A 12,627-nucleotide genomic window follows, 5' to 3' on the forward strand; every position below is an offset into this window, starting at 1 on the left:
ATTTAAGTTATATCACAGTACAGAATGTTCATAGGACCACTCCAATGATATTCCTTTCACCCAAAAATCTTAGTGGAAATCTGTTCATAGTTTACATTAAAAGAATTAAGAACAGAAAATAAATTTATTGAAAAATTTACAACAGTTTTGTCTAAGTATTTTTCTTCAAGAGAAAAGTTAATTCATGAATTTAAGCAAATTCCTTTACAAATGAGTAAATATGTTATAAGAACCAAGTCACTTAGAGCCCAAGTTTCTAATTTTCTTTCAATATTTTAAAGCTTATCACTCTTTACAAGCTATACAAAGTGATAGCCTACCAGCAAGAAGCCTGACCATCGAACATATAAACTATCTTCTGCTATCATGCAATATTAAGAGGCTTCACACACAATAGCATGGCACATAAACATTGTAACATGAAGTATTAATTGTCCTTGGCAGTAATTTAATGACGAAAAGTAGTGTTGGATCCTCAGGACGTAATCTCTGCAAGATATCTCTGAACATTAAACATACTATGGCTCATGTCTTTCAAATGAATTCATTTTAAACCTTAACCAAATCTTTTTCTATTCTTTGCATCCACCAGGTGTTGACCAACAAGTGCCCTTTGGTTGCATTTGCAACTGCCTGTACTAATTACATCAACAGATAGCCAAGAAGCAGTGTTCAGTAGAAGGATCCATTTAACATTACAGATCTTTTGTCATCACCTTAATTTGATTTTAATTCCAAGAGTGCTATATTTGATAAGAATGGGGGAATACAAAATTCTGTGAATGTCAATTGAAGCTCAGTTGGTATTACTCTTGTCCAAGTGTGAAGATTCTGGGTGCAAGTGCTGCTTCAAAGACTTGAGCATAAAAGTTTACGTTAACACTCCAGTGCATTACTTGGGAATTGCTGCACAGGCAAAAGGTATCATCATTCAAATGAAATATTAAATGGAAGTTTCATTTGTTCTTGGGTAAAACAATAAGTCTATTTTGAAAAACAGCAGGGATGCTACCTGTAGTGTCCCTGAAGTACAATTTTAAATTTGAGCTTTGGTTAGTAATATCAATTCATGTTAAAATATTTAGTGACAAATGCCTGTCTCGTATTTCTCACTGTTTCATTTAATATTGCTTTTTTTTAACATTTTCCTGTTTCTCATCTTAACCGTACACTTTTGCTCGTACTTTCAGGTTGTCCAAAGTTATTCATATTTTGCTGTTGAAAACAAGAAGAAAACGTAACTAAGAGGTGTGCATTTCTGATTTTAAACCAAATTCAGGATTGGAATTAAGATACAGAGACTCACCCACCCTTCAATGTCCATTCCATAATTTAAGTTAAAGCAGTAGGACCAGGGAATCATGGTGCATTCATCCTAAATTATAAAATGCATGCTCCATCTGCCTTTACTTCAATCTCAATAAGTTCTTCGGGGTTTACCACTAGCTGTCACCTCCACGATTTCAACAAGCACAAAATCTCTCCTGTGGGAAATATAAGTTTCCTGAAACTTTAAAGATCTTTATTCCTTAAAGAATAGTCATTTACTTCTTTATATAGCATGTCTTCTAAATTACAAGCTAGAGCTCATGAACTAATTTAAATCAGAGACAATGGCTCCTTTGTGTTAAAGACCAATGGTTAATGTAATAATTATGGTTGTACAGTGCCATGTTACAAAGCATATTGGTCCTTGTGACAACACTGTAAAGGTAAAACCATTAGTTAATGGTTGATACCCATAATAAGCATTGTCCACATTAGTACAATATCTTTTTACCACTATATTTCAAGATCCCTGCCACTAAATATCAATAGTATAATCACTTCAAAAGGCAATGCCTGTTACCATATAAAATGTTTGCAATATTTAATGACATGAACATACAATTGGTTAAATTCTCCTTCTTGGAAAAAACAATTAGCATTAATTTAACTTAGGCCATACTTTTAATATGTGGCATGGAAACAGGCGATTTGGCCCACCACCTTCATGCCAATCAATAGGTACACATCTATATTACTCCCATTTTCCAACACTTGGCCTGTAGCCTTCTCTGCCTAGGAGATTCAAGTGCTTATCAAGATACTTCTTAAACGCTATCAGCGACTCTGCTTCCATCACTCTCTCAGGCAGTGCATTCCACATGGTCCCCCTCAGATCCCCTCTAAATCTATGTCCTCTAGTTTAATCTAGCTCTGATATGGGGAAAGGTTTCCTGTGGTTTACCCTATCTATACCCATCATGATCTTATATACTTCAAACATGTCCCCTCTTAATCTCCTCCAGTCCAGGAAAACGGACCCAGCCTCTCTTTGTATGCCCATGGACATTTAATATCTGTGTACATTGTGGACAGTGCAAAATAATTTGATTGTTTCATGTAAAATGTAAACAACAATTTAAGGAATTTTGGTTATTAAATAATAGTACAAAAAAATTACAAGATATATGGCAAATCACTCCCATAAGTCAGGACTAAGAAATGTATGTGAATTTCATGTATTTCTACAAAACAGGGAGAACAATTCAAGCAAAGTAACAGCTTACTGCACTATTAATGTGTGTTTTTGACAGCGAGCTACACTACAGGCTCTAAAGACAGATTCATCTTGCATCTTATTTTAGATGTAAAATTAATTAATTACCAGTTCACATTAGTAGTAGTAAATAAATTAAATTTCTCACTGGTGCTGACAATGTACACAGATATTAAATGTTGCTTCCCTTTTAAGAATAACAACGTGTTAATGGAGAAAATAGAGAATGAAATATTTGTCACCAAAATGCTGAGTACACAACTGTTAGAATATGAGGCTCCTTTTATAAATAGGTAGGATGTAATTTTTATGTTAGAGCAGTGGTATGTTCATGCTATCATTCTATCATTCTGCCCTATGAGGACAGATTAAGTAGGATTGGTCTATGCTCACAAGAGTTTATAAGAATGAAGGATGATCTTACTGAAAGATACAAGATTGTGAGAAGGGTTGACAAGTTAGATGTTGATAGGATCCTTCCCCTGGGTGGGGAGTCTAGAACTAAGGAGTATTCTCAGAATAAGAGATTGGCTATTTAGGAATGCTCTGCAGGAAAAAAAAATGTCTTTACTCAGGGAGGATTGGAGGGGAGAGCTGTAAATCTTTGAAATTCTTTACCCACAGGACTGTGGATACTCAGCCACTGAGTATATTCAAGACTAGTACTGATAGATTTTTGGACTCTAAGGGAATTAAGAGATTTGGGCATCAGTGAGTTGAGGTCAAGGATCAGCCTTGATCAGTCAAGCATCTTTCCAAATGGCAGAGCAAGTTCAAAGTGTGCTATGTTCAACCCATGCTCTTGTTTCTTGCTCTTAAATGTACTGAACAATAATAAATCAACACTAATATTTTTTTACATTGCTGCAATTTTATTTTGAAACAGCTTTTTATGAATTCAGACCTTTCAGTGTACACTGTTTGATCAAACACTTCACTTTCCTTCTGCTTAACTAATTTAATTGTTAAGGACACATTCTACTACATTACATACTGTATATGCTGAGCTTGGTTATAGTTTCCTGTCTCCAACACATTTTGAAGATCTGAATTTAGCCATACATGAATGAAAGTCAGAGATGAGCTGTAACCTGCGCATAAGATAGCTGCTGGTTCTCTGTAGACCTGCTGGCTACAGGTAAAGTTGATGCAGGCCAACATTTCAAAATGGTTCACAATAAAACCTCAATCATAAACAATTTTAACTGAAAACAAAATACTGTCTACTTCCACAATTCCATCAAAACTATTATACCAAGCAGAGATGAAACATTACTAGATGAAGGATGAGGTATTATAGTTACTCAGTCCTGTATAAATACTCAGCAACATCCAAGGACACAAATCCCTGGAATTTCTTGCCAGTTCCTAATCTCCAAAGGCTATTTCCATCATAACCAAGATGGCAAACTGGCAATTCGTTCCCAGACTTGCACCAAGGTCAGCGTTATGACCTAGCACTGACATTCCTTGACCTGTCCCCAGGCTGAGCTGTTTGACGTGTGTTAACTGCCTATCCATAGCAACAGGTAAGGGGAGTTGGGTGCAACAACATGAAGAAATTGAACTTGCATGTGGAACTTCCCTACAGTAAATGGCATTTTACTTTAAATAGGCTATGCAACATTTTATTCTGTAATAAACAGCCAGGAAGAGAATGAGCTGCTTTTGAATGGAACTGGTTGACAGTAATGTTGGTTGGAAGGGGAATGTTTCTACAGATACAAGAAAACTTCTGTTTTTGGATCCTGAACCACTTTAATAAGACAGATGAGACTGTAGCTCATCCACTGAACAACACTTTCATAAAGTAGCGTTTTCAGTATTGTATTACAATGCGATCTGGTGCGGGTCTCAAATCTACAAATTTTAGCCATAAGAGAGAATGCTACAAATAGTGTTCAACCTGCTTTTATTTTCTTTTGACACTTTTTCAGAGGTGTATCACATTAAATGGTTTCTAGAAGTCCATTTTCTGTCAAGGTCAACCTATCATGGGCATGGCTGACAAACTGGACATAATAACAGGACTCCAAAAAGTACACAATTACTAGACAGAGTAGGCACATTCCAGAATAATCTGCAACATAATTAAGTTTATGTTTGTTTTACTCCTTGGAGTAAAAACAAAATTAATACCATGCTTCAAATTAAAGATCCCCAGAACAGGTGTAATGATGATTGCACAATGAAAATATTATGTGCATTTGAAAGAAATGTTACTTTGCGAATTTTTATCTCCTTATCATCGGTGCTTTTAGGCCATCAATTTCATATATATGAAATTAGATATACCAATAGGACCTTATGTTCTTGCTGACTTCATTACATCAACCTAGTCTATCTCCTCAGCCTGTACTTACTTATCTTGTTACCATCATTGGTTGTCTCTTCTGACCCATCACTATCCTCTTCATCGTCCCCTGAGGAAATGGCATCTGGAAGAAAACCAGAATCTGTAATCTCCCCAGAATTACAGAAATTCAATAGATGGATATTTGTAAAGAACTTCCAAAGCATATCTTTCATCTTACTCTTTCCCCTACCACACTGTTAGCCAAAGGAAAATAATCCTATCCCTATTGATTTGCAGTATTAATTAGATAAAAATAATTCAAATATCAATATCCAACACAAGAGCACAAGAAAGTAGGAGCAGGAGTAGGCCACTCCTCCCCTCAAACCTGCCCCACCATCCAATATGATCATGGCTGATCTGTATTGGTCTCAACTCCTTTTGTGCCATTTCCCCATAACCCTCAATTCCTCAATCGTTCAAATATTTATCTTCCTCCACTTTAAATATATTTAATGATCTGGCCTCCACAATCTGTGGGGGCAGAGATTTCCAGAGATCCATTACCCTCCAAGAGAAGAAAATAAATGACTGGCCCCTTATCTTGTAGCTTTGTCCCCTTGTTTGTCACTGTCCTGCTCAAAATCTATCCTGTCAAGCCCCCTTAGAATCTTATTTGTTTAAATAAGGTCACCCCTCATTCTTCTAAACTCCAAAGAACACAAACCCAAATTATCTAGCTTCTCTCAAAGAGAACAACCTTCTGATCCCAAGAAAAGCCTGGTGAATCTCCTTTTAACTGCCTCCAATCCTACCATATCCTTTTTTAGGTAAGGGGACCAAAACTGTGCACAATATTCTAGGTCTCACTAATACCCTGTACAACAGTAACAAAACCTCTCTATTCTTAAATTCCAACCCCTTCACAATAAAGGCCAACATGTTGTTTGTCTTCTTAATTATTTGTTGGACCTGCCTGCTAACATTTGTGAGTCATGCACTAGAACACCTATATCCCTCTCAACTTCACTCATTTGTAGTCCCTCTGTATTTAGATCACGATCCTTATTTTGATTCCTCTTACCAAAGTGCATGTCCTCATACTTTTCCCACATTAAACTCCATTTGCCAGGTTCTCACCCAATCACTCAATCTATCTATATCCTGTTACAGAATCACAATGTCCTCATCATAACATGCCCTCTACCTATGTTCACATCATCAGCAAACTTGGAAATCTTACATTTTGTTTCCTCCTCCAGGTCAGTAACATAAACATCTGAGGGCCAAGAACCTATCTTTGGGGTATTTTACATCCCTTCAGCCTGAAAAGGACCCATTTATTCCAACTCTTTGCTTTCTGTGTGACAGCCAGCCTTCAATCCATGTTAACACACTTCCTCCAATACCTTGGGCTCATAATTCATGCATCAGCCTTTTATGCAGCACCTTGTGAAATGCCTTTAGGAAATCTAGATGCATTACAGATTTCTCTCTCTCAACTCTCCTTGTCATATCCAAGATTTGCACTGTACATAATATGAAACTTTATCATCTTTGATGATTTAAATTGTTCCTTCCAAAGCCAAACATTATTTTTAGAGCTAAATAATCTCAACACTACCTACTGGAAAAATTATGGAAGATGCTTGCAATAACCTGCCTGTAATACAACTCTACCATAGAGATAAATGAGCCAAGTTAAAGAACTAACTTTGAGGGCCAATCACAGCTCAAGTGCTATCTCAAAACAAGGAAGTGCATTAAAATCAACAATTACTACACCAAGAAGATCCTTATGAAATGTACAGTTTAATTACTCAATTTTGAGCACCCTTTGCAGATGCAAAATAAATCACTACCTTAAAATATGTATTTTTGTTTTACTCTTAAATGACTTGCCTAACTAAAATGCATCCAACAGCATGATCTGACATGACTTTTATTTAGTATTATTGTATCCTATGTTATTGCAAAAATTGGATGAGTGCTGAAACAGAATAAGTCTTAATCCAAGGACAATATAACTCTTTATGAAATCTGTCATTCTCCTAATTCTGCCTTACAGCCTTTCAGTTTGGTTTTCAATTTCTATTTGTCCAAAATGCCACACAAGTTTAATTCTTCTAAGCCACCACCACCCACTGCATCATTAATCCCAACCCTAACCACACCCCCCTCCCCTCCACCTGCCACCTTCAATCTCTGAGCCAAACTTATGTCTGGAGAGACAACCAATATAAAGGTTGAGCTTTATTGAATGTCTAGTTGAAATATTACTCACCTGTAATGTTAACAATGAAGTATACTGTACCACTGCCTACTGGTCTAATTGTGGTACAAGCATAGAGGCCCGAATCCTCATGTGTGGCATCACTAATCTGCAAGTACTCTCTGATAATGTAAGTCTTATTGTTGTGCCCTAATTGCTCCCCAACTTTAGTCCAAATGATGTTCTGTACATCCTCTTTCAAAGGACATTGCATTTGAAGCAAATCTCCTGGATGCGCTGTGTGCACTTCAGGCTGAGAGATTTGGTAGATTGATGGAGGCTCTGCAAAGCAAGAAAAAGGAAGGGATGGGAAGGAAAAGGAAAGTTGCAATATTGGTCAGAAAAATCTGACTTCAGTTGATGCCCCATTTTGGCTTAAAAACAAAAGCAACAATGAGCCAAAAGTTAACACTGGAAATTAAATCACATTTGCCATTAGATTTACTGAAAGTGATTTTAATTCTTTACAAAAGTTTAAAACAGGCGATGCAGGAAGTCAATGGAGGGGAATGGAGCAGAGAGCATAGTAAAGCAGCCAATCTGGTATCACTCATTATACCCAATTACGGAAAGATAAATTATGCCCATTCTCATTGCTTACACCAGGATCAGAATGCATTAGATATATAGCATATCTATTTAGGAATAAAATCATGACTAGAGTACAAAAAGAAATTAATTAAGAATTCCCAGCAAAGCATTATTTGTTGAGGGTTCACTGAAAATTGAAAGCACAGTAATATAATTATATGGTAGCATACTGAAGTATATCCAGCAACTCTGCCTTGATATGCAACTGCTTTTCTTACTTATCAGAATAATTTCTACCTGCAGTTATGCTTCTTTTTGTTTAAAAAGATGTTAATCAACATGATATTGCGAAAGCTTGTGGATCAGGAGATAATTTCAAGGCAAGACATTAATAGCATTGTTGGTACATCTTGCAAAATGTGTAGATACATGCACATCAAAACACCTCTGAAGATAAAACACAAATGTCGACTAGCAGAAAAACAACTGCCCTGAAATTCTTGGGGCTGGAGATCACAAGGGTTATGCCTGAGGAGACACAAAATGGGCTGGATCCCAGTTCTGTTGGGATTTTGCTGCTTTCAACCAGATGCTGAGGATTTGTGTAGGATTTTCCTTTGCCCCACTCACATCAAAGTTGCACGTGGGGGTGTGAGGGAAGACCTTCTTGGAGGTTCCTAGAAATTCTTTCGTCAATACCCTTGAAAAATTCTCCAGCTATTCATAATTGCACCAGTGCTCTATTCCCTCTGAGACATTGTCGGGAATGGATCAATTAACTTCCGTCTGTAGAATGGCCGCACAGAACTAAAAAGAATTTGAAAAAATTCTTTGACCCAGTCCAGCTCCCCTGCCTTGGAAGGGGAACTCATCTTGAATTATGGCAGCCATTACAAAAAGTACTTCTACAGGTGCCAGTGGCACAGCCAGACTGCAAATGACCAGGAAGTTTGCAACAAGTTTTCTAATTTTACCCAGGAAGGAGTACCATGGTGATGGGTTTGTCCTGCACTCCATTATGTTCCTGATCCAAATTGTAATGTGTCAGAAAGGAACGGTCAGAAGAAACAAAGTGCCGAGTACATTCCTCCCAATAAAGGAATGAGGATATATGTAGGAGGCAAACATCAGATGGGTAGCAGTTGCTGAGCCAATACCAAGTTCCAATTAATGATTGGCTCAAGAAAAGCAAAGGACCAGATATATAGTATGCTGACAGTGGATGTGAGTGGGGAAGCTATAATACAGAATTATGCAAAAAAATCAACTTAATATACTGTTCATATTTTTCCAGGCTATGCAGTACAAATTACATAGTGATCTTGAGGGGTCTTTATATTTTTAGTTCAGTCTTTCATATCCGACTAAATTATAAAATTGCATAAAAGACAGAACTCATTTTCCAACAGAATGACATCCATTACAAGAAACCCATCTGAGACATGTCACTTTAATTAAGCTGTAATTATGTTAAGAAAATTACTTCTGGCCTTTCAGGTTTCAACAAGGAACTGCTGTAATGAATCACCAAGTATTGCTTGCACTACACTCCATGAAGACTGTGTGAGGCAATTTGATATGACTGGTGTCTACATTCCCAGATGACAAAGTGACTGCAAAATTACTTTTAATTGCACTCTGGGTGAAAAAGCCTTGAAGGAACAACATTTTATAAGACGAGTTTCTTCAGAGACGTGAAAACAGTAATTATTCATTGCAGACTCCCCAAGCAATAAGCTCCATCTCCCTACTGTCAATACTTTGTTACAAATTAGTAAGCTGCATTTTCAGACTTCTTATATAGAACCTTTCATACTTTAATTGATGTACTTTTCTCCACCATCTCTTTGGCTCTTCCCCTCCTACCCCAACGTCCGCCCCATCTCACACATACACACAGTATAATAGCAATTATGTATTTACAAATTTCCAGGGATCCATTCAACCCTGCCTCCCTCGTTCTGTTCGAGATTCAAGTTTTATCAGAAACAAAGTACAATAAAGTTTACTTTACCGACTTTAGTGCTACTACTTTACATCAAGGGAAATATAAAACAGTTTTCACATCACAAGAATCTGTATTAAGTGCAGCACACTCCAGTGACATCAGAAGGACAAGAACTGCATGGGTTGCAAGGCAAATTTGTGGATGTTCATAAATACAGTTATAGTAATCTACAAGGTAAAAAAGCAATAATTCTCTCAACAAGAATCCACATATGCTGCCTACCATATGCACATGAAAAAAATTACATTAGTAAAAACGATGAAATATCATCATACAGCTCAGCACTGCCTACTTAATGAAGTTTAGCAGCAGCAATGAATCAACTGGATTATATACTTCAGGAGAAAACTCAAATTGCCTTGCACAATTTATTTCCATTCTAAGCAATATTTCCAAATAGTAATAACTTATCTGACTGTTATTTTTATTTATGAAATCATAAAATTAAGCAGTTACTTTCCTGATTCTTTTGTTATTATGTGCAGGTCTAATCTGTTCCTTTAATGATTTAGAGTCACGACATACCAACAGAATCAAAGAACTGTGTGAAATTGACAGAACCCAAATTAAGAATTCTTGGGGCATAAGCACCAATATCGCCTGGCACCTCCATCCATTATAAAACAAACTAGTGGCAGGGTGAAGGGGATGGTGGGGGGGGGGGCAAGAAATAATTTTGTACATGTGATTTAATTTATTATTAATGCACTATCACTATGTACTACATTTAAGTAGAAATCCTTCCTGTTAGAATACCACATTAGACTGGACGCATAAACCTGAGGATTATTTGGCCTCTTTGGTTCTGTACTTGAACTACCTCTTCCACCAATAAACTTCATCTCTTCCAGCAAGCTTCATAATAGTTCCTGCTTTAACTCAGTGTACACGTTTTCCTTATAGCTCGAGCATCTTGGGATATTTTTCAATAATAAACATGCTACATAAAAGAAAATTCTCATTAAGTGTATATTTATGCTTGGTAAAAAATTATTAGACTCTTCAGTAAACAATCCTATTATTAAATTCCACCCAAATTAATAGCTTGTATATTAGAAACTCAACTTGATTTTGTTTTGAGCTACATACATGTCTTGCAATATTAACAGATTAGAGAGGTCTTCAGCAATTTTTTTCAACTTTTGACATACACTTACTAAAAATTCTATCTATTGTTTATTTGACCCAACTATACTTTGTTCATATCTTCTTAAATGATAGCCCTGGCTAACTTGACCTAGTGAATTGACCACTTGTGCATTCTCCTTTGGCATGGCTGTCTTTTAGTTTTAACATAATGCAGTTCAACTCTATTATCTGCTACATTCTTAATTCTACATGGAAAGCTGTTTTTTTCTAAATGGACTGAAGTTTCAGATAAAAAAGTTAAAATGTGAGACTTTGAAATTCATTCTATGTAAAGGCAGAACAGTGGCATTAAATACAAAATTGAATTATAAACAATTTATTATGTTATAACTTTCACAGAATAAAATATTTTGTTACAAAATTCAACCTGTATTTATATCAGTTGGTGAAAGGATTTTATGGAAAAATATGTTTCAGGGCTGTCATTATTTAATTGGGAACTGGAAAATGATAAATTAAGAAGTGCTGTTGATGTGCTGAAATAGGACAAGCTTCAGGGAGCCTCCAATTTTCGCTTTAAAAAAAGCCAAAATACCACCAATGCTGAACATCTAAAATAAGTGCTACCGCAGGTCATACATTATTTGTGAACAGAGAAAGAGGGTGAACTTAGCAGCAGAGTGCAGCTGGGAAACAGACAGTGGAGCTCAGTCAGCAAGTTTGGGATTCCAGAAACTCCTCATGTCTCTCTCCGTAGATGTTGTCTGATCTGCTGAATATTTGTGTTTTATCTCAAACCTTCACTTGCGAGTTTTCAATTATGAAGTGCAAATTACCAAGGTATAGTGCAGGCATATCCATTTAAAAAATAATTACATGAATAAAATCAAAGGATGGCTAGCAAGTGTCTGCTCTTTAGCTAGCACTCTGCTCTTTCGCTGAAGGTTTGGAAGAACTGTGAAAACTTCTGTGATTCTGCTTGCAGAATTTTTACATGTCACTAAAGGAAACGATAACAGGCTCTTAAAAGATTTCCTCCTTGGCTGTAGTTCTATCTTCAAGAAGTTGGCAGAAGCAGTCACATTTACTATAGACAGGAAGGAGCAAATATTCCAACCTAACTCCAAAAAACTACAACCACAGAGACAGAATGCAAGTGCCAAATACTACACTACAAGTCCACTGTGTACAAGTGATATTTATAGCTTTATATTCTTAATGCAATCACACGATTGTCAACTTCGAACTCTTCCACATGTTAAGACTATCCTATTGATGGTCTCAAACTGAATAACTGAGAACTATTTTTTGAATAAGCTAACTATGTGACATACTATTAGATAATTGTATATAAGACGAAGATATCCTCTCAGGGGAACAGATTGTGTTGGAGTAACCAGGTTGAGTGGTAGTTGGCAGTTCTGTAGCGAAATGTTGGCAGGTTCCAAGCTGTGTGTCAGCCTGTTCTGAACTCCTGCTTCACCACTGCACCCAGGGGAATTCCATAATGTACTGAGCTGAAGGGCCAGATGCACTTTGTATCTGGCTCCTCAGCTTTACGCCAGCCATTTTTAGTGCATTCAGCTTGAGAGGAGTTGCCAAAAAAGACAATTAGAAGGCAATTGTTAAAAGCTCTCTTTTAATTAATATTAATGTTTTTAATTAATTTGTTCCAATGTGTTCACTTCAGTCCATTATAAAGCTGGGAGTTATCAAAAGTTTTCATTTTATTTTATTTCCTGCCAAAGAATTAAATTGTCCATTTTCTTTTCCTCTGTATACCTTCCTCAGTAAGCTCCATTTAACTGATGTCTCAATAAAACCGTATTAACATCATATGGAGATTACCATGAATGATACAAAAATGCATTCTGTTATTCTGAGAACAG

General features: G+C 36.5%; 1 protein-coding gene across 2 annotated transcripts in view; it reads right to left on the reverse strand.

The window, feature by feature from the left end:
• The window catches only part of LOC127576950 (fibroblast growth factor receptor 2-like), a 78,118-nt gene that overhangs the window by 47,471 nt on the left and 18,020 nt on the right, over positions 1–12,627 (reverse strand). For both annotated transcript variants that reach the window (XM_052027776.1, XM_052027775.1), the window contains exons 3-4: positions 7,123–7,392; positions 4,906–4,980 (exon numbers count right to left, since the gene is read on the reverse strand). In XM_052027776.1, coding sequence (XP_051883736.1) covers positions 4,906–4,980; positions 7,123–7,392 — 345 coding nt within the window. The remainder of the gene's footprint in view (positions 1–4,905; positions 4,981–7,122; positions 7,393–12,627) is intronic.

Source organism: Pristis pectinata, chromosome 12 (genome assembly GCF_009764475.1).
Source record: "Pristis pectinata isolate sPriPec2 chromosome 12, sPriPec2.1.pri, whole genome shotgun sequence".
Lineage (NCBI taxonomy): Eukaryota > Metazoa > Chordata > Chondrichthyes > Rhinopristiformes > Pristidae > Pristis > Pristis pectinata.